Source organism: Gorilla gorilla, chromosome 19 (assembly GCF_029281585.2).
Source record: "Gorilla gorilla gorilla isolate KB3781 chromosome 19, NHGRI_mGorGor1-v2.1_pri, whole genome shotgun sequence".
Classification (NCBI taxonomy): domain Eukaryota; kingdom Metazoa; phylum Chordata; class Mammalia; order Primates; family Hominidae; genus Gorilla; species Gorilla gorilla.
Genome location: NC_073243.2, coordinates 55,683,345 through 55,706,442, shown reverse-complemented (window position 1 = coordinate 55,706,442; position 23,098 = coordinate 55,683,345). Strand labels below are relative to the sequence as shown.

The 23,098-nt window shown below is 44.4% G+C and overlaps 1 protein-coding gene across 7 annotated transcripts in view; it reads left to right on the top strand.

Moving 5' to 3' along the window:
• The first annotated feature begins 313 nt into the window (after positions 1 to 313).
• SNX18 (sorting nexin 18) overlaps positions 314 to 23,098 on the top strand; it is a 129,611-nt gene continuing 106,826 nt past the window's right edge. For 4 of the 7 annotated variants that reach the window (XR_010131769.1, XR_010131767.1, XR_010131768.1 and 1 more), the window contains exon 1: positions 316 to 2,186. Coding sequence is in view for 4 of the 7 variants with exons in the window: in XM_055367886.2 (XP_055223861.1) it covers positions 566 to 2,186 (1,621 nt within the window). In the remaining 3 variants the exon portion in view is untranslated. Of the gene's footprint in view, positions 2,340 to 23,098 lie in introns of all 7 variants that reach the window. The other 3 variants (XM_055367885.2, XM_055367884.2, XM_004065258.5) reach the window with 3 other exon arrangements.

The following is a 23,098-nucleotide window of genomic DNA, read 5'->3' as shown; positions in this document are numbered from 1 at the left end:
ATTACATGAGTGGGTTAAGCCATTCTAGGAGCATTCACTGAGCGCTCAGAGTGGGAACGTTTATCAGGCATGCAAATGCTAACTTACTTTCTAGAGAATGTTTAACTTAAAAGCCTAAAGAAATCTCAGATAATTCACTTCGGAGTAGAAACCTCCTTCAGCCGCGCTCACTACGGCGCCCGGCTTCGCGGCACCGGCCACTAGAGGGCAGTGGCCGCCGCAAAGCCGAGGCGGGCGGTGGGCTCGGCGGTTCGGCCATCGCTTGCTCTCGCCTGGCAAGGGGCTCTCGGCCGTGGATTAGCGCAGCTGGAGACGTGGGAGGCCGCGGGCCCCGCCCCCGACCGGCGGCGGCTGCGGCGGCCCAGCGCGGCAGTCGGCGCTGCGAAGTGGAGGCGCTGCGAGCGGAGCCGCGCGGAGGGCGCGACCGGCGGGTCCGGGCAGCGTGGGTTTGCCGTCTTCGGGGCTCCAGTCCGCGCGCCGGGGCTCGAGCAGCACCGCGGGCCCCTCAGGTGGGCCTCGGCTCGGGACGCCGGGAGTCGGGACCGCCAGTCGGGGCGCCGGGACCATGGCGCTGCGCGCCCGGGCGCTGTACGACTTCAGGTCGGAGAACCCAGGCGAGATCTCGCTGCGGGAGCACGAGGTGCTGAGCCTGTGCAGCGAGCAGGACATCGAGGGCTGGCTCGAGGGGGTCAACAGCCGCGGCGACCGCGGCCTCTTCCCGGCCTCCTATGTGCAGGTGATCCGCGCCCCCGAGCCTGGCCCGGCGGGAGACGGCGGCCCGGGCGCCCCGGCCCGCTACGCCAATGTGCCCCCCGGGGGCTTCGAGCCTCTGCCCGTCGCGCCCCCCGCCTCCTTCAAGCCGCCGCCTGACGGCTTCCAGCCGCTGCTGCAGCCACAGCAGGCGCCGCCTCCGAGCACCTTCCAGCCGCCCGGCGCGGGCTTCCCGTACGGCGGGGGCGCCCTGCAGCCGTCGCCTCAGCAGCTCTACGGCGGCTACCAGGCCAGCCAAGGCAGCGATGATGACTGGGACGACGAGTGGGACGACAGCTCCACGGTGGCGGACGAGCCGGGCGCTCTGGGCAGCGGAGCATACCCGGACCTCGACGGCTCGTCTTCGGCGGGTGTGGGCGCAGCCGGCCGCTACCGCCTGTCCACGCGCTCCGACCTGTCCCTGGGCTCCCGCGGCGGCTCGGTCCCCCCGCAGCACCACCCGTCGGGGGCCAAGAGCTCGGCCACCGTGAGCCGTAACCTCAATCGCTTCTCCACCTTCGTCAAGTCCGGCGGGGAGGCCTTCGTGCTGGGGGAGGCGTCAGGCTTCGTGAAGGACGGGGACAAGCTGTGCGTGGTGCTGGGGCCCTACGGCCCCGAGTGGCAGGAGAACCCCTACCCGTTCCAGTGCACCATCGACGACCCCACCAAGCAGACCAAGTTCAAGGGCATGAAGAGCTACATCTCCTACAAGCTGGTGCCCACGCACACGCAGGTGCCGGTGCATCGGCGCTACAAGCACTTCGACTGGCTGTACGCGCGCCTGGCGGAGAAGTTCCCGGTCATCTCCGTGCCCCACCTGCCCGAGAAGCAGGCCACCGGCCGCTTCGAGGAGGACTTCATCTCTAAGCGCAGGAAGGGCCTGATCTGGTGGATGAACCACATGGCCAGCCACCCAGTGCTGGCGCAGTGCGACGTCTTCCAGCACTTCCTGACGTGCCCCAGCAGCACCGACGAGAAAGCCTGGAAGCAGGGCAAGAGGAAGGCCGAGAAGGACGAGATGGTGGGCGCCAACTTCTTCCTGACCCTTAGCACGCCCCCCGCCGCTGCCCTTGACCTACAGGAGGTGGAGAGCAAGATCGACGGCTTCAAGTGCTTCACCAAGAAGATGGACGACAGCGCGCTGCAGCTCAACCACACGGCCAACGAGTTCGCGCGCAAGCAGGTGACCGGCTTCAAAAAGGAGTATCAGAAGGTGGGCCAGTCCTTCCGCGGCCTCAGCCAGGCCTTTGAGCTGGACCAGCAGGCCTTCTCGGTGGGCCTGAACCAGGCTATCGCCTTCACCGGAGATGCCTATGACGCCATTGGCGAGCTCTTCGCGGAGCAGCCCAGGCAGGACTTGGATCCCGTCATGGACCTATTAGCGCTGTATCAGGGGCATCTGGCTAACTTCCCGGACATCATCCACGTTCAGAAAGGTAAAGCCTGGCCCTTAGAGCAGGTGATATGGAGTGTATTGTGCAGGCTGAAAGGGGCGACTTTGACAGCAGTACCACTGTGGGTTTCAGACTCATATTCTACAGGTGAGGAAGCGAGCAGAGACGTGGACGCCTGGGTCTTTTCCCTAGAGTGTAAGTTGGATTGCTCGACAGGCAGCTTCCTCCTCGAGTATCTTGCATTAGGGAATGAGTACTCTTTCTCGAAGGTTCAAAGAGTACCTTTGATGACAGTGCTATCATTTTAGAGTTTGAATAGTTGAGTAATGAGCTGCTCAAATCTGTAATCTTGAGACGAGGGTAGAATTAGAAGGGGACCTAAACCATGTTAGGTATCTGTTTGAACACTGCGCTGTCACTTAGTGGTGAGTTTCAAAAAGTGAGGAAATAATGGAGAAGAACGGATGTCTGTAAATAGAAATCTGCTTTCACCTTTCCACACCTCTCAATCTCTGCTTTGGTAGAGGAATTAAGATCAATTCTCTGAGTTTAAGAACTTCCTGCAAAGAATTCTTGCCTGCAACCTTTACGAAGTGAAGTAATTTCAGGAAAAGCGTACTCATTTTGAGTTTGAAATCTATTAATGTACTGAAATTGAGAACGTTGTTTAGGACAATTGTTTAGGGAAACTACATAGAATGAATATAATCTGAGTATTGGATCTGAGAGCAGCGTTGCTGGTATCCCAGTGAGTTAGCTGTCCAACTATCAGAGTTCATGAGTTATTAATAGTTGTTAGTGTCTCTGACCTTTGCTAAAGCACCAGAATTTGCAAATTAAAAAATATATATAGCAGTAGTGCTTGTCTTAACATTTCTTACTAATGTGCATTCTCATATAATGCCTTGATTGAGAGAATGGGGAGGTGTGGGAGTTAGGGAGGCAGTCTTGCCTGTGAAAGTCCAGTGTAGGGGCGGCTGGGCAGGGAAACCTACTCCTGAGCAGGGAAACCTACTGTCCCTGTTTTCCTGAGCGGGTCTGGCCTTTACTGATGAAGTGCTCACTGCCTTTCTGGTGGGCCAGTCCGTTTATGAGCAACCCTGATCTCTGGCATGTCTTTTCTTGTATTGAACTGAAGTTTGCCTCCCTTGATTGTCTTTCTGTTCCCTGGGACCGCCTTCAGACATTTGGAGACAGCAGTCTCGCTTCCTTCCTCTCTGCTTCTCTCCTTCCTCTTCCAAATGCGTGACTGGTCTTCTGACTCCTATGGGGGAAGGGGCTTGCTGGGAGAATGATCAAACGTTTTCAGTCTTGTTGCTGCCGCTGAAAGGGAGTACCCTGGACATCAGTACTAATTTTAGTAGAGAGTAGTAACTTTCTTGGCAATTTGTGATTTGTAAATGCAGTCTAATATTGAATTCGCTTTTTGTGCAATCATATTGCTGTTGGCCTGTATTAAACCTGTATTTACATTACCTATGCCTTTTTTTAAAACATAAATTGTTATGAATCTTTGACTTTTTTGACTGGTGTTGGTGGAACTGCCTTTGTGAGCCTTTAATGGAGGGATTTAGCATTTAAATTCCATTGTGTTACATCATTCTGGACCTATGCTGGCTGCCCTTTTACACATTTCTGTGAGTTTGTGCAAATTACTGGTGAACAGTTGAAAGGATGGAACCAAGTACAGACACTTGGACATGTGTGCTGGGCCGCTGGTGTCTGTCTACTTTAGGTTGGCATCAGTTCATTCACTGTCAATCACACCATGCACTCAGCCTTTGTCAAATGGCCTGCTTTTGAAATTATATATTAGAAAAGGTATGGTGTGTGTTCTAATATCTATTTTGAGTTTACAGCAATGGTCTACTTAGTCTATTAAACCATCTGGTTATGGCCAGGGTCACGCCTGTAATCCCAGCATTTTGGGAGGTCGAGGCAGGAGGATTGCCTTAAGGCCAGGAGTTCGAGACCAGCCTGGGCAACACAGGGAGACTCCCGTGTCTACAAAAAATAAAGAAGTTAGCGTGGCATGGTGGCTCATACCTATAGTCCTAGCTACTAGGGAGGCTGAGGCTGGAGGATTGCTTGAGGCTAGGAGTTAATTTGAGGTTGCAGTGAGGCATAATTGAACCATTGCCCTCCAGCTTGGGTGACAGAGCAAGACCCTGTGTCCAAAACAAAAAATATATAGCTTGTTTACGTCTTTATTTATTTTGTAGAGACAGGTGTCTTGCTATGTTGCCCAGGCTTGTCTCTAACTCTTGGGCTCAAGCAATCCTTCCAGCTTAGCCTCCCAAAGTGCTGGGATTACAAGCGTGAACCACCACGCCCAGCCTAGTTTATCTTTTTTAAATTATAGAACTGGATTTGTCTCTAGTCACTTGGGATTTGAAAAACTTCCTTCATTAAAACCAGTATCATTTTATGTGGCTTAACAGATTCAAGAGCACTAAACATAATCTCTAGGAACTTTGGAAAGAACAGCAGTTGATACTCAGTATAGTTTGTTTCTGCTGTAACCTTGGCGTGTAATGTACAGTGAACCTGTGTCCCTAGATGACACATCTTTAGAAAGTACTACCATTTAAAGTGACAGTGTGCGATACATAAGGCTAAAAGCATTTGCCTATAACCAGTGTTTATCAAGGATGCTAGTGTAGGCCATTTTTAGGAGTATAGATGAGACAAACATCATAAGCCAGGATAAAAGCTTTCTGAGCGTATTCAGGACTTGTGGTTGTAAAGAGCATCTCAATTCCGTCACCTCCCCAACCCCAACTGTTACACACTTAAAATATGGCTAATGTGACTAAGGAACTGAATATTGGTCAACAGAAATGATAGAACTTTTCCATCAGTGCTGAAAGTTCTATTGGACAGCACTGTGTTAAACTGCTGGCTGCAGTTTAACTATCAACCCCATCGTAAGTTTCTCCAGCAAATTATTATATTTTAATATACTTTCCTGGTAGCTTTATTTTTACTTGGTCATCTCATTGCACCTCCTCCTTCCCATATAGGCTTAATTAATAAAAACTGGGAAGGGGGAAGCAAGTCCTGCTAGATTCTTCTTTGCTGAATTTCCCAAGCACTCAACCTGAGTGACATTTCAGTAGTGTGAGCATCTCTTGCAGTGTGCCTTTGTGTCCCATTCAGAAAACACATTGGTTCCAGGACAGATGTCTGAGGCCATCCTGGTGAGAACCCAGCTGCAAAATGAGGGTGGAAAACTCAAATACTCTCAAATGTTGGTGGGCTGAAATTTTCCTGACTATACTAAATACTGAACCCATTCTTTAAACTAATAATGGTTTTAGTGTACGTACTTTCTGCAAAAGTGAAGAAAGCGATATACTTCCTTCAGCCAAAAGAGAATTCTGGAATTTTGATTTTTTTCCATCAACAGATGGAGTCTAACTATTTAGGTTAATGGAGTTGAACGAAGAAAGACGGTAGTTTGCTGTAGTCTGCGGTACATTAGATGGGAATTCAGAATCTATTGGAATTTTATTTGTGTTTTGCTTTGACCTAACCGGAGTCCTTTAAGTTCTTTGTTCATAGGTAGCTCATCAATCCCTGACTAGGCAGTGTGTAGATGTTTGTCACCGACATGTAACCCCTGTGGTCTTGATTTTTTTTTTCTTAAGTGATAGCATTTTATCTTCTCCCTCTTTATCATGCCTGTCTGCAGTATACCTTTATAGTGTTGATGTTGATGAATTTGGGTAGTACTGAGGAATATATTTTATTATTAGTTTCTTGGCATATTCAGTTTTGTTTCCAAAGATATGATCAATCTCTAATATTTAATAAAGCTAAATCTAGGTGGCAGCAAGTTGAGGTTTAAAAGCTTTAGGTTTACCTCTTGGGACTATTGCTAAAAGGAAGACTGTAAAAGATTATGAGAAATACCGGTTTCATCCTTGTTTAGGAATTTGGACTAAATAAAAATGGCTAGAGGGAGTTCCTTTAAGTGAAATGTCTTTCTTCTAGAGAAAAGGTGTAAAATAGTGTTAAATTGATTTGTCGGTTTGGGCTGTGTGAAGCAGGGAGGCAGGACTAGATAAGTAAATAGGCAGTCCTGTTTTCTGTACTCTTAAATATACAGACTCTACTTCATTGCTCTCTAAATGTTCCAGATGGAGCCTTTTTTCAATAAAAGCCCCAGGACCTCAGGAATGGTATACCAGTAGTGGGCCTATCAGTCTTGCTGTGTAGAATTCCACCATTGTGCTTCCTTTTACCACTAGTAGAGTTGGCCTGATGTCCTTCAGACATTAATTAAAGATAGCCGGAGTCCCAGCAGGGCACACAAGGTAAGGCTGGGCCACACGGAGACCCTTCCCTGTCTGCTCCCCATTCTCCTGTAGCTAAAAATAGCCCTGAAAGGGTGGTGCCAGGAATACAGAGAAAAGCTCTAAGAAGTTGGGGCTGTTTGCAAATTCATCTTTATTTTTGAAACCTCCGGGCTAGAAATTGAGGCTGTTCATTCTTTTTGTTTTCACTCCATCTTTAGTTGAACCCATTTCTCCTCTCCCCTGCATTTACCCCCAGCTGTTCTCTAAAAAGACCTCATGTCTCTAAAAGGAGAACAGGTCTGGGGCTTACCCTTTGCCCCAGTTTGTGTTTTCTTAGTGAAAATAAGGTGACTGTTGGTGCTTTCGAAATACATGACTCAGTTCCTTGGTTAAAATATAAATGTGACTGCCCAAGGACAGTCTTGGGCACGAAACTGGGTGTGGGCACCGCTCATACCACCCCGTCAGGGGTTTCTCAGACTTCTTTTTTGAGCCACATAGCCTTCAGAGTCACGCCGACCACAGTGGGACCGAAGGGAGGCAGAGAACCTGCACTCCCACCCTCCTCCCAGTAACTCAGGGAGCCTATGAGGTTTCCTTGTTCAGAAATGTTGTCCTGTCTGGCCATCTTAGGACTTCTAAGCATGATGCCAGAACCCAAACAAGTGAGAAGTTCTGTGATTCACTTACAAACACTTCCCTTGAACTATTTAATATGTTCCTTCTCTTTAGGCTGAATAAAAAACTATTATTGTATTGCCCCATGTATTTTTAAATCAAAGTTTAAATATCAAGTTAGATTTAATTTGCCATATATTTTTGAAGCTCTGTATCATTAACTAAAGGATTATAAAGTGGCAGAGTAATGCTGAGCTCTGTTTGACAAGATTATATCCGGAAGGCAGACGTGTATCATATCTCATATTTATACAACACAGACGAGAATCTGGCCGCTCTGCCGGTGTCTGCAGGAGGGCTGGGTAGGCCTCTGGTCTTCAGTGAGTTATTTGACTAGCTATAGAGACAGGTCAGCCAGCCTCGGCAGTTCCTTGTGCCAGGATTCTAAGAGCCTGGTGGATGGGCCAGTCTGCCCGAGGAGTTGCACCAAGGGGATGGGACTGGGCTGGGTCTGCTGAGGAAGCTGTGCCAGTGAAGGGGCGGCATGCCAAGCCAAGAAGCCGTGGGTGCAGAGCCTCATCGCAGTGGGAGCTGGCCTATCGGGACCAGCATGGGCTCTGGAGGGCCAGTGTGTGGGCATGGAGGAGTTTTGGACAAGCTATTTTAACCTGCGTAACGCTCAGTTATCTTTGGCCAAGTGGGGGCACTTCCTCACAAGGTCAGCATGAGAATTAAATGTTATAGTTCATAGTAGCTAGTCACTAAATGTTTATTTTTGAAAAATAGATGGGTGAATTTAAAAGGAGATGACAACCAGGCATGGTGGCACATGCCTTTAATACCAGCTACTTGAGAGGCTGAGGGAGGAGAATCACTTGAGCCCAGGAGTTCAAATCCAGCCAGAGCAACACAGTGAGACCTTGTCTCTTTAAAAAAAAAAAATATATATTAAGGGCACTCTCCTTTGAAGGACAATTCCAGTAATCTTATCATCCCTCCTGGCAACCTATTGCCACCCAAACTGTAGGCAAAAGTACAAAAGCTCAAGGAGTCTTCAGTCTAGCAATTAAATATCTGCTTTAATCAGTTTGCCCTGTATTGCACACCGGAAGTAATGGTAACTGGGATAAATGTAGATGTTGTTTGGAGTCAATCGTTTGTTGTTGTTCACATTGAAGAGTGTATGTAAACTGTCTCCTGCTGGCTCCCCTCTAACCCAAATCACGTGTTCTGGTGCAAATCACTTAATGTTTCTGAGCTTCAGTTTCCTCATCTGTAAAAGTGAGGTTCATTATTTCCTAGGTACCATTTTGTTAGTTGACTTTTTTAAAAAAATAAGAGTAGTCTTAAGTATCCAGGAAACTTTTAGACATTGTTTCAGGCTGATTTTAACAGTGTTCTCTGTCTGCTTATGTGACTGTTTTATGGGAGCATGAAAAGCCCTTATCAGTTGATGTGAAAGAACATTTATGCACGTTTAGTTCAGATCAGCAAAGACGCATTGCAGGCTTACCTCACTAGGAACTTCGAATGTGAAAGTGATTAATACCTGGCCTGCTGCTGCCTGGTGAGGGTTCCCGGTGTTCTGAAGCTGTGGTATGGTAGACAGCTGGAGCAACTTCTCTCTGACCCAAATTAATAGGACTACCAAAGAGATAAATTATGACAGTTTTTTTAAGATGGAGTCTTGCTCTGTCACCTAGGCTGCAGTGCAGTGATGCGATATCAGCTCACTGCAGCCTCTGCCTCGTGAGTTCAAATGATTCTCCTGCCTCAGCTGCCCGAGTAACTGGGATTACAGGCATGTGCCACCATGCTTGGCTAACTTTTTTATTTTTTTTAGTAGAGACAGGGTTTCACTATATTGGCCAGGCTGGTCTTGACCTCCTGACCTCAAGCAATCTACCCACCTTGGCCTTCCAAAGTGCTGGGATTACAGGTGTGAGCCACCGTGCCCAGCCTCTGATATTGATCTTATAGCTTGATTAAACTTTAATTTGAATGAGTTTTAGTTCACTTGTCATTTCTGTACCTTTTCTTATGACTTATCTGTCACTGTGATTTGACTTTCATCTTCTGCTAAATAAATTGTTATTTAGCAGGTAAGGGGACAGTGAAGGAAGGGGAGATAAAATCATTAGATTTATTCATAGGACCCTCTAAAAGATAAACTAGATTTTATTCAACAAATACGTATGTACCCATCATCGTCCAGGCACTATTCAAGATGCTAGTGTTGCATCAGTGGCCAAAACAAAGATCCCCACCCTTGTGGAGCTTGCAGTCTAGCAGGGTGGAGACACTCAATGAAAAACAAACACAGGAGGTAAGTTTTGATGTATGTTGGAGTTTGGTACATGCTAGGAGAAAACAGTAGAGCAGGGAAAGAGGGCATGGGAGGCAGGATGAAGTACTAGTAAGAGTGCTCAAAGTAGGTCTCATTGAGAAAGTGAGATTTAAGCGGAGACCTGAATCACTCTGGAGTCAGGAGAGTCGTCCAAGCAGGTATCTCGGGGGAGAGCTTTTCAGGCAGAGGGTTTAGCTAAAGTAAGGCCCTGGGGTGGGCATGTGCCAGGCAGGTTGAGGAACAGCAAGGCCAGGTGGTTGAAGTTAAGAGGATCCTAGGAGATGAGGTCATGGAAAGTCAGATTTGCAAGGCTTTGCAGGTCACTGTTAGGACTTGGAATGAAAGCCTGAGTCAGATGGAAGCAATTATAGGATTTTGAGCCAAGGTATGACATCCAACTGGACATATTAACAGACTTAGTCCGGAGCAATGAGAATAGAATGGTGTGCGGCAGTCAAAGGTGGATGGAAGCAGGGAGCTAGTAGGAAATACTCCAGTAATCCAGGTGAGAGATGCTGGTGGCCTGGACCGGAGTGGAGACAACAGAGGTGGTGGTCGGGGAGCCGGTGGGGGGTCCCCCTCCAGCTATATTTTGGAGGTAGAATCAATAAGTTTTCCTGAGGGATGGGATTGTGAAGGATGTGACATGCAAGAGAAAGAGGAGTCATCAAGGGTGACTGCAATTTTGGCCTGGCCTACAATAAGAATTGTCAGAACAGGGGTGGGGAGCAGCAGTCAGGACTTGAGTTTTCTCCTTTTAGGTAGATCAGGCTCATGCATTCTGCTCCATGTCTCCCCACCCCAACACAAGCACTTTCTAGCTTCAGGTCTAGTCCCCTTCCTTGGAGTATCCCCCTTGGATTGTAGTCCTTTTGTGAATAATTGTCTATGCGGTGCTCAGTTATTAGTGTGTGGGTTATGTTTTTATGTTCCTGTGTTGTGTAGCTGTTAACTACTGTTTTATACATGCATAGCAAGTACTTAATGAATGCTTGCTGAATTAATGAAGTAGGTACTCAGTAGCTACTTGGTTGATCTTGAAATAGATTTATAAGATGTTTTTGTTTTTCCATTTATATGATGATGGATAACAGTCTAAAACTGTACAGGAAATAAAGATAGAATCTAGATGTATTTTATGGATGAAGTCATTAACATGTGAGTGATTTAAAAGTCTTAGAGTTATGTGTTTATGAAATGACTTTCCATAATTCATTGGGGAGGAGAGGGGAAGTTTGAAAATGCTTAAAGTGCCAGAGAATTAATATTGTATACCTCATGATTTCACTTTATATTGATTCTTGGTGTTTAAACTTACGCATGCATACACGCACATACACACACACACACACACACATTTTCCTCATTAGTAAGTTTTAGTTATAACATTTTTACTGGGGTCTCGTTTGCTTAATTCAGAGCACAAGATCCAGAGAATACATTCACCTTGTTGCTTGACTTGGATACACACGGAGCACTGAGCTCATGTGTAGAGCAGTAGGTACTTGCCCTCATGGAAGGCCCACTCAGTTTCTTGAGAGAGGTAGAATGTGTGCACAGAGGACTGAAATAAATGGTAGATTTAACTTAGTACTGCAAATAAGACAGTGCATGGGAGTCCAGGGGATAGAGAGGAATTGTCAGTTTGTGTTAGAGGCTTGAGTGGGCAGCATTTGAATTCCCCCTTTGAAACATGGTCACAGTGTGACTTTTGGAGGAGTGTAGGTTGAAAGCGCACTCCTGATCTTGAAATGCTTTAGGATAGGTTTGATAAGCATGCAGTAATTGATAAGCAAGGTACCCAGTGCTCAGGTCAGTGAAGGGAACTGAAGTGAGGAGCTGTCACTGTACCGTGTGACACACAGTCGTGGACATGCACCATGATGTGAAGTAGGACAGAAGGAGGAGTAATTATGGGCAGTGGATAGGAAGGTTCAGAGGTGGCTTCTGCCAGTCTCAGTCTAAGAAGAGTTTTGAAAACAAGTGGAAGTTTGCCAAGCCGGCAGAGTCGGGGAAGGGCATTCTGGGCCGAACCATATGGGATCTGTCTTGGCTGCCTCTCAGAACCAGCCGCTGAGGGGATACAGCAGAAAATGGGGCCCCACCCTGGATGTGAATCGGAATGTCTGTGCTGCCTAGACATTGGTGTTCTTTGAAAAACTCCTCGCATGCTTTTGATGTGCTGCTGGGTTTACAGCTGCTGTTGGAGGTGATAGCGGAAACAGGGAAGATCAAATGGGGTGCCGACATGGTCAGGCCTGCACTTAAGATGGACAGGTCCTGGTGGCAGGTGTAGAACGTGGTTGGGGGTTAAGTGAAATGGAGAGTAATTCAGTAATTCAGACAAGACGTGATAACATCTTATTGGGGGCAGTGTCCATGGCGGTGGGAGGAGAACACAGAAGGGGCTGCTTGCCTGCAGAGTGGGGTAAGGGATAGGGAGAAGTACAAAATGGCCTGCAGATTAGAGTCTCTGGGTCACCAACAGAGATGCCTGGAGATGGCCTGGAGCGGGGTCTGCAGACTACAGCCCACGGGCCAGATTCACCCAGGCGCCTGTTTGTTACAGTGCTTGAGCTAAGAATGGTTTTTGTATTTTTAAATGATTCTGTGTTTAATGGTTGTATAAGTCCCTACATAATAACCTCAATTTTCCCTCTTGACCTGCAAAGCCTAAAATGCTTACTGTCTGGCCCTTAAAGAAAATGTTTGCTGACCCTTGACTTGGATGACAAGCAGGTTAGGGGAGTGGGTGTGGCTACTCTTTATTGAGTACTTACTACGTGATAGGCAGTATTCCAAGCATTTTATATATGTCCTTTTTTTTTTTCCACTAGAAAATTCAGAAGCGATACATTGTCTTAATTCTATGCAGGAGTGGGTATGACAGCAGTGTGGTTGTTGGCATGGGCTAAAACCGGATGGGTTTGAGTTCCTGCCAGCTTCACTGTGTAACCTTGGGCCACACACTTCTTAACCTCTGTTTCCTCGTGTGTAACATGGAGTAACTATGTTATTAATACAATAGCTGATGATGCTGAAAAATATTTTTCAGCATTAATTATCAGCTATTGTATTAGTTTCCTGTGGCTGCTGTAACAAATTCCTACAGACTGGGTGACTTACAACAACAGAAATGGATTCTCTTAGAGTTCTAGAGACGAGAAGTCTGGAAGGACAGTGTGGCAGTGCCATGCTCCCTTCAGAGGCTCTAGGAGAGACCCCTCCCATGCCTCTCCAGCTTCTGGTGGTTGCCAGCAGCCCTTGGTTTTCCTTGCTCTGCAGCTGTATCACCTCAGTCCGTGCCTCCCTCCTCACGTGGCATTCTCCCTGTGTGTCTGTCTCTGTGTCTTCTCTTAAGGACACCTGTTGTCCTAGATTTAGGGCCCACCCTAACCTAGAATGACCTTACCTTAACTAATTACATATTCAGAGACCCTGTTTCCAAAAAAGGTCACAGTCAAAGGTTCCATGTAGATTTTAGGGGGACACTATTGAACACAGCGCAGTTTTTAACTCCCCCAAAGTGGTGTCATCTCATTTGGTGGCTGTGAAAACTGAGGCTCAGGGAAGTTAAGTGATTTCCAGGCTCACAGAGCTAATGAGGAGAGCTAGGATTTGAGTGCATTATTTGCCTTAAGTTGAGACTGGTATTTCTTACGCTACAATATATAACATGCTTGTTAGAAAATTGACTTATTCTACAGGCAGTCAGCAGCCGCTAAAGATTTCAAACCAAAGAGTGACTTTTAATCATAATCAAAATAGCTATCATGTTTTGAAGACTTCCTGAGTGCCAGGCATGGTGTTTTGTGTTTTATATTCATTATATCTATTTAAGCTTCATAGGAGCTTAAAAAAGTATTTACCTCAAAAAAGCTGAGGTAAATACTCTTCTTATACCCATTTTGCAGACAGGAGCTGAACCACAGAAATTTTTTTTTTTTTTTTTTTTTTTTTTTTTGAGACAGTTTTGCCCTTGTTGCCCAGGCTGGAGTGCAGTGGCGTGATCTTGGCTCACCATAACCTCCACCTTCGAGCGATTCTCCTGCCTTGGCCTCCTGAGTAGCTGGGATTATAGGTGCCTGCCACCACACCCAGCTAATTTTTTTGTATTTTTAGTAGAGACGAGGTTTCATCATGTTGGCCAGGCTTGTCTCAAACTCCTGACCTCAGGTGATCTACCCGTCTCGGCCTCCCAAAGTGCTGGAATTACAGGTGTGAGTCACCCTGCCCATCCAAACCACAGAAATTTAAACTGCGGGTTCCTGGAGGCATCCTTCACTGGTGCACCCTGGCTCCCTGAGGCAGGGCTTTTGGAAGTTACTCCTGTTGGTTGGGCAGAGATGAGGAGGCTCTTAGAGTACTCCAGGGGAAGAGTTGGCTTTGGAAAGGAACAGGTGAACTCGAGACACCTGCCAGGTATCATGGCAGGACCTGGTGAGGCACTGGCTCTCCTGAGGAATCTAGTGTTACCTTAGAGGTTTTAAGTTTGGGTGGTAGAAAGTAGTGAAGCCAGTGATAGAGGAGGTAGGCAGACTGCGAAGAGGAGCAGGACTAAAAGGAAAGACAAGGAATGGGGCTGAAGAGAGTCTTAGAAAATCCTTTTTCTTTTATTGTGTTTAGTTATGTTGACATTTGCGATTTTCACCAAAGCCACGTGTTGTCTACAGCAAGACATTTTTAACTAAATGCTGATAGATTTTAGTGTGGATAATCTGTAAATTTTCATGTTTTATGATTTGTATTTCATGTATATTTTAAAACTTGATACAATTTTAGATGCTTTGTTCTGTCTTTAGTTGGTTATTTATGATTTCATACAAGGATGTCTGGATGTAGTCAGAGTAAAGACTCACAGCCACCGGACACCTGGGCCCTGCCAGTGCGAGGCAGCGGGAAAACCACAGGAGTGAGGAGTGTCCTTACATTTAAAACAGCTGAGTTAGGAATTATCTCCACAGCCTCGTGATCGTGAAGGGATGTGAAGCAGCACTCAGGACAACGAAGAGTGCTTGTGCTGCTCACCAGTCAATACCACCATGGCATACATGGCAATTGGGACAATGGAGTTTACAATTTCAGACAAAAACTGGAAAATTACTTGAATACGAGAAATGCATTATTTGCAAATATTCTGCTAACTCCAGCATGAACCACAGTGCACTCAGATAGGGTCCCATAAGTGCCCTGGCTCTGCGTGTGTGCCCTATCTTGCCTTGCCTTGGCTTCTCTCGTAAAGAGCGGGGGCCACTTTACTCTCTTCCTGGCCCCATCTAGAGGGACTTCTGTTTAGATTTATTTTAGCAGCTTCTATTTAGATTTATTTTGGCTTGGGTCTCCCTTTATCTTTCTAGAAAAAAAGAAAATAAGGTTTTACCTTTCATTAAAGGTACTTTCCCAATTTCACTCTTTGGTACAGATATGCTTGTTGTATGTCACGTGTCGAAAGTGTTGGCAGCTTGCAAACATATCTATTGTTGCTTTTTTTTTTTTTTTTTGTAGAGACCAGTATCCGTGCACATGCCTCAGGTAATTAAAGAACTGGGCACTGCAGACCTGAGGCCCCTATTTGTGTTCTCTGAATTTGAACCATTATATGGGTTTTACTTTACAAAGTCAGTTTTTTAGAAGTTTCATTGTATGGTCAGCATTATCAAGGATAGTATGTCTACCTTATTTTATTAAGATTCTGTGGGTATCAGATCTTTAAGAAAAGAAACAATACATGGTTTTCTTTCTTACTCTCAAATTTTAAAGTCTTCATCTATATTTGCTTGGCTATAGGCAAATCAACGTTGCCACCATACCCAAAAACACTTCTCAGATAAAGACATTGTGTTTTCAGAATTCTTCTGAAACTATCACCCTAGTAATTTTATCACATGTTTAATATTCATTATAGGCTGGAACACAAGAACCTTTATGTATATAAAATTACCAGCAAGAAACAGTTTTACCAAATAAACCACAGAGGTACAATCATGTGATTTCTCTCTTCATTTTTGGAATGAGGTAAACTGTATGACTATATATGCATAGTAAGTAAAATAATCATCTTTTAAGGTATTTATACGCAAGTGAATATTTGTATTCAAACTGAATGTCATTCTGCCTTTAGACATTAGTTGATTGCTGAATGAAGCTATAAGGACTACTTAATTAGAATATTATAACAATGCTTTTACCTGAAACAGACTAATGATATCTTCAGGATGAAATCAAGCTTAGAGGCCTGAATTCTTTAAGTGATTTTTTTTTCCATCAAGTGACCAGGTTTTTTTCTTTTTGCGGTTGACTATGCTTGTCTTGATCCTCTTCCCTCCTTTTCAAAATGGTTCAAAAGTTCTCTTTGTCATTTATTATATTTATGAATTAAAAAGTGAATTTTAAATTACCTTTGAATTTTGATAGTTATTAGCTTTAGGGACCTTCATTAGTCCATTCAGAAAATTGCTTTCCCTGACTTGAGTTCAGTATTAATTTTGTACCCTCCAGGGTTTATTAATGTGGTCTAAACCTGGAACCCACTTAGTATGAATCCATGCAGGTATAGTATTTAGGGTCTGGAGGTGGTTTGTGGGTTGCTCATCCCTATGTTGGTGGCATAGGCTCCTAGGAGGCGTGGGGTACTGGTGTAGTGTGCTGTGCTTTGAGGCCGATCTATGGGGCTTTGCGATCGCCATGGGTAGGGCATCCCCCCTTGGGCCACATACAAGGGAATTGCCTGAGTTGGGCAGACCCAGGTTCACATGCAGCTGGACACTGAGTAAAATTATTTAGTTTCTCTGAGTTTCACTTTCTGCCTCTGAAAATGGTGGCAATGATTACTTTTATTTCAGGGTTAAAGAGAAGAAAATGAGACATGCGAAGTGCAGAGCACAGGTGTGCACAGTGCAGGCGCTTCTCTGTGATGATCGAGTGGCTGGATGGCTGCCCTACTTCTCTATTTTAAGTGGATGCTGGCCTTTGCTTTTTGAGACATTTTGCTCGAAACAATATGAAAAAGTAAATATTAGAGCAGAGAGGGTGAAGGGTAATCAACAAGTAGGTGGAGACCAACAGGGAGGAAGGAAGGGGGAGGGGAAGAAGTTAATGGGGAGTTAGTAGGGAAGGCCAGGGTGTGGATCCCAGCAATGAGAGGATAAGAACCCAACAGGCCACGTTGACCAAATTAGCATTTTCTTTCAGCATGTTACGTGTGCCAGGGAATGAAGAAAAACAGGCCAAGTCCAGTCTTGAGCGACTTCTAAGCAGCTGTCCCTGTTGCCCTTCAGCCTGTCTCCTGTTCTTTCCCGTACACCATGGCTTCTGTTTCCTGGGGAAGGGCCCCTGGAAGACAGAAATCGAGTTAATGTTTTTGGCACATTCATGATTTCAAAATTAAATAAGGTGCTTTCTTTTTTCTTTTTTTTTTTTTTTTAAGGGAGAAAATGTAGCCTTTGGATTCCTGTTGCTTAGTGACTGGGCCTTTAATTAGTCTTAGAAGAGACAAAACATACTGAGAATAAGAGATTGGATTGAGGAAAGGAAGGCAAAGTTCAGGTACAAGGACTGGATGGGGTTGGACTGGGAGCTCTTGGAGCCATGGCAAGCCCTGTGGGGACCTGAGTTTGGGGGCAGGCAGAAAGAGGGAAAACGGTAAGGAGGCCAGACACCTTCTTTAAAGGGAGGGCAGGGCCTTGCCTGGTTAAAATGGCTGAGGCAGTACAGTGTGTGAGGGCTTTTTTTTCTTTCTTTCTTTTTCCCCCTGTCTCACTTTGATGGGTCAGAAGTTTCCAGGGAAGTTCTGGTTAAAATGCCTGAGGCAGTACAGTGTATGAGGATTTGCTTTCTTGTTTTGTTTTTTTGTTTTCCCTCTGTCTCACTTTGATGGGTCAGAAATTTCCAGGAAAGTTGTTCTCCCTGCAAATGAGAAGCAGAGGAACATGGAACAGAGAAGTTTAGTGCAGTGCAAGTGCGTCTGCTAGTGTGCTGGTTGAGTTTCAGCTTGCAGTGTGTTCTTAATATGTGCTCATGGACTACATGACTCAAGAGATTCACTACTGTCATACTGTCATTCTAGAAAAAAATTGGCATTGAAATCGTAAGTGTTAGTTTTTACTGATGGAAATAGTTTAATGATATGCTGTGTAAATACTGTGATGCTTTTGAAAACGGTGCTGATTTCTAATTCATAATTTATAAATGATTTTTAAAAATTTGAGCCTTTTAAGGTAATATTAATGAACCTTGTCACATGATTAAATTCTTTTGTTTTCATTGTTTTATATTCATTGCAAACATGAGTAACATAATTCCTCTAAAATTGAGAATATATGTATTATAAACAAAGACATAGTTATTTCTTGCTTTGGTCTTTTCAGCCTGAGCATCCTTTAGAACTGCGAGATGGCTTACATTGGTTAGATACAAAGAAAATGGTAGGAGGGGATGGAAGTGAATTTAGGACATTCGATTTCTCTGGAGCTAGGACTGGTGATGGAGAAGTGGGGCAAAGTACCTTTCTCTGAGCTTGGGAAATTGCACTGATATGAAAATGAGCCCTGTTGGGAATTTTCCAGGTACAGAATCAGCGTGGGAATCTAGGAGGTTTTGTTAATAACAAATTCTAAAGCAAAGTAAAAATATTGGTTTAATTTTCCTTTTAACTCTGAAAACATAGAAAGGAAAGGACCCTTTTCAACAATGTAGTAGGGTCAAGTCTCCATCTCAGGCCTTAATACACTAATCCACTCAATCTGTGCCCACAAAGAGGGTAATAGGTCTCCTGAATGAGGATGCCCTGCTTGGAAGGGAGAATGGGACGTGCCAGGGCTGGCAGGCATGTGGAGGTGGGGTCTTTGCCATGAATTAGCTGTGGGACTTTGAACAAGTAGCTCACCCTCTTGTTTGTAGAATTGAGAGACTTGTATAAAAACTCTTCTAAGACCTTTTTAGCTTTATTAAAAAAAAAAAAAATTTGAGAGCCGGCTCTGCCCTTCTCACCTGGGAGGTAGCTCTGCCTTGCCTTCCCCAGAGGGCATCTCCAGGACTGGAGTGTGGGAAGGTGCCCTTGGGCTCCTGCCTCTCCTTTAGGAATTAGACCTCAGGGTTATTAGTTCCTGAGTGCACTTTCTGTCCTGTGGAAGAATTCGAGTAATCCACCAAACTAATTCAGTAATTAAGTTGAACTCTCAACCAAAACTTCACACTCAACAGGTAAACCTTTTTAGGAGGAGCTTACTCTAGGATCCTTCCTGCCTCCTTCACAGAGATCCCCTGAAGAAGAAATAGCTTCAGTGTGTTGGAGGCTCAGCCTAGGGGGCACTCTGGGCTCCTTTTGCCTGTTCGGTATCACTGTATTGGGATGTGGTTGAAATCTATTGCCTCACTTTAAATAATTATTTTTCCTGTACTTCAAATTCATTTTTTTTATTATACTTTAAGTTCTAGGGTACATGTGCACAGCGTGCAGGTTTGTTACATATGTATACATGGGCCATGTTGGTGTGCTGCACCCATTAACTAGTCATTTACATTACGTATATCTCCTAATGCTATCCCTCCCCCCTCCCCCAACCCCACGACAGGCCCTGGTGTGTGATGTTCCCCTTCCTGTGTCCAAGTGTTCTCATTGTTCAATTCCACCTATGAGTGAGAACACGCGGTGTTTGGTTTTCTGTCCTTGCAGTAGTTTGCTCAGAATGATGGTTTCCAGCTTCATCCATGTCCCTACAAAGGACATGAACTCATCATTTTTTATGGCTGCATAGTATTCCATGGTGTGTATGTGCCACATTTTCTTAATCCAGTCTATCATTGATGGTCATTTGGGTTGGTTCCAAGTCTTTGCTGTTGTGAATAGTGCAGCAGTAAACATACGTGTGCATGTGTCTTTATAGCAGCATGATTTATAATCCTTTGGGTATATACCCAGTAATGGGATGGCTGGGTCAAATGCTATTTCTAGTTCTAGATCCTTGAGGAATCGCCACACTGTCTTCCACAATGGTTGAACTAGTTTACAGTCCCACCAACAGTGTAAAAGTGTTCCTGTTTCTCCACATCCTCTCCAGCACCTGTTGTTTCCTTATTTTCTAAAGATTGCCATTCTAACTGGTGTGAGATGGTATCTCATTGTGGTTTTGATTTGCGTTTCTCTGATGGCCAATGATGATGAGCATTTTTTCATGTTTATGAGGGGAGGGGGCTGGCAAGGGGGCATGTTCCTCCTAAATTAGCCACTTAAAAAGCAGAGCTTTGGATGCTATTGCCTGTTTTCATATTGATTCCATCATAAAAATGTGTAGTCCTTGTGTTATTTAGATTCTGGGCAACATTTTTAGTTTTCATTTACACTCCTCGGGTTTGGTTAAAAAACAATGCAGTGCAGCCGTGAGAATGCTTAAAAAATGCTGTCATACTTTGTTACAGCTCTGCAGCTGGTTGTATTGTACCTCTGCAGTTGTTTCTTAGGCAGCTACAAATTACTTAATTTCTAAAGCTATCCTAGAAGTAGCAAGTCTATGATGATCTAACTCTGCTCCAGTAGTTTCCGCTTCCAACATGCTAGAGCTGAAAATTTTGCTCTCTGCCTTTCTTGTGATATTTAAAATTTTGAATATGAAGATAATTGTGAAGCCTGAAAATATGTACACATAATTCCCAGTTTGAGCAGTGTCAGATCAATTGTAAGAACCCAATCATTTGTAACAAAACCCAGATTCTACTTCTAATAATAATACTGTTTCACTCACATCTAGCCAACACTTGTAATATTGTTTCTATTGGAAAAATACGTTTCCACTTTCTTTTCGAGTGAACTCAGAGCTTAGGAGCTCAGTAGGCAGAGGTGGGTAGAGGGAAGCTTCCTGGGAACCCCAGAAAGTGGTTCTGTGTGTTAGTCCCCAAGTGTTAAACACTCATGCTCTCTGTCTATGGATCACTTGAGCTGTTTAAAAGATGTCATATTTTTTTTTCTGTTTACTTCTAGTCAGAACTAGTCAATTGACTTCCATAATTAGCTTACCGTTTTCATAGGGAGGAAAGCACTGATACCTTTACTGTTTGTTAAAAGGTGTACAGAAAAAACTAATTGGAAAATTGTGAGATGAATTTTTTAAAAAACAAATTACTTTCTTGGGAAAAGATGTATATATTTTAAAACTTTGCAAAGTATTTTATAAGATTCAACTTTTTTTATTTGGCTTCACATGTTGGAAGACCCTTGGCATTGTCATTCTGAACATTAACAGCCATTCACTTCAATTCAGGATATATTCAGGAACTCATGATTTTTAATTTGTTTTAAGTATATTACTATCAACTTGTTTTATTGCTAATCATCTTTTAACTTTCTTTTGAAGGTGGATCTGGGAAAAAATCAATTTAGTTACATTTCAGTTAAAGGAAGTTATTTTTGTTTTTAGAACTTGTTCTACATTTGTGGGTACAATTTTATGGAGACATAATCTTCCTTGATTACACGTAGCTCTCCGTACTCTTTAAATTTGTACATTTAAAGTATGCTATTTAATACCTTCATTTACCATTTTATATAGTTTTTATTTTTTTATTTTTTAGACAGGGTCTCACTTTATTACACAGGCTGGAGTGCAGTGGCGCGATCATAGCTCCTTGCAGCCTGGAATTCCTGGACTCTCCCGTCTCAGCCTCCCGAGTAGCTGGGAGTACAGGTGTGCGTCAGCACACCTGGCTAACAGTTTCTCTTCTAAATAGTTGTAGTGCTTGCTTTGAAGTCAGTTATGCATTCAGATCCCATCTCAGCCTCCTGCTGGGTTACCTGGATGACTGTCAGGCTCAAAGATGTTGAGTAACTTCCTCAATTTCCTTGTAGTAAAACTAGGAGTAATGTCCGTTGTAAAGTTGTAGTGAAGATTAGAAACAGTAGATGGAAAGTGCCTAGCATATGTTATTACTATTTCTAGCAGCTACCATTTACTGTTCAGATATTCTATTCCCTGCCCTCCACCCTGCCACCATCCATAATGCAGTGTTGGGCATGTAGCAGGCCCTCTGAGCATTTTCCATTGTCACATTGGTCACATGTTATCTTGGAGAAAGCCATATTCAACTCCCATGCAGAATTGTGTGCTTCGTGGACCTATTTCACTTTGCGTCAGGGTAGCGTGCCTGCCCTGACGGTGCTTTGCGGTGTGTCTCCTGTTTGAATCTCCCTGTTGTATCAGTGTGCTCTATACATGCCAACCTTTCCATAAATGTTCACATTAAAATTCTCACCCTGGAGCCCAACCTTTTGGGGACTTTCAAAAACAGCAACATTTTGTGTTATTCACTTAATAAATTCATACTTAGGAAAAAAATGAGTCTTTGGGTTTTTTTTGTTTTGTTTTGTTGTTTTCTTGTTTTTTGTTTTTGTTTTGTTTTGTTTCGTTTTGGTTTTTTGAGATGGAGTTTCGCTCTTGTTGCCCGGGCTGGAGTGCAATGGTGCGATTTTGGCTCACTGCAACCTCCGCCTCCCAGGTTCAAGTGATTCTCCTCCCTCACCCTCCCGGGTACTTGGGATTACAGGTGCCCACCACCACACCTGGCTAAAAATGAGTCCCAAATTCTTCTTGGCTCCTCTAGTATGTATGCTTAGGACGCTTGAAGATATTACATGCTGGCAGATCCTGGGACCTCAAAGAGATGTCAATACTTATTGCTGTATCCGAGACTTTGGAGAATGTATGCTGATATAATAAGTTGTAAAAACTTTAGACTTGTTCTTTTTTTTTTTTTCTTCTTTGAGGTAGGATTTTACTCTGTCACCCAGCAGGCTGGAGGTGCAGTGCTGTGATCACAGCTCATTGCAGCCTCAACCTCCTGGACTCAGATGATCCTCCCTCCTCAGCCTCCTGAGTAGCTGAGACTATAGACGTGCACTGCATGACTGGCTCATTTTTTGTATTTTTCACAGGGATGGGGTTTCACCATGTTGCCCAGGCTGGTCTCAAACTCCTGACCTCAACCCATCCCCCTGCCTCAGCCTCCCAAATTGCCGGGATTTTAGGCATAAGCCACCGTGGCAAGCCCTGGACTTGTTGATTTTTAAATTGGTTGTTACAGATGCACATCTGTAATTCTATATAACACAGTGCAGTTTGTCAAAATATGGTGAACTAATTTGGAGTTTGACAAGCTGCAACTTAGTTGACATTCACCCAATTCAAGGCCAGGTTTCAGAGCTTCTCTATACTGGACTCTGTTCTCTATGATGAAAAGCTGGGCTCTAGTAATTAGAGCAAGTAATACTTGCAGAATATTACCAATGCAGGCAACAACTGTTAAGACAGGTCAGGATCTGAGCAGGGAAGGATCCTGCGTACTGGTCCTTAGCACTTGAACATGGGACTGTGGCTTCCTCCAGTACCTTGGATTGAAATCAGAAGAAAATATAGTCAAATCACTTGAGATTTTTCTCTTTTAATTTCCTATTCTCTTTATCATTATAAAACATGTATTTTATCACTACACATTCTCAGTCTTTCTGAATTTTTTTTTCCTTTAGTTTTACCTGTTACACTTTCCTGGTCTTTTCTTTTTTTTCTCTCTCTCTCTTTTTGAGACAGAGTTTCAAAAAAACTTGTTGCCCAGGCTGGAGTACAGTGGTGCAATCTCGGCTCAATGCAACCTCTGCCTTCCGGCTTCAAGCGATTCTCCTGCCCCAGCCTCCCAAGTAGCTG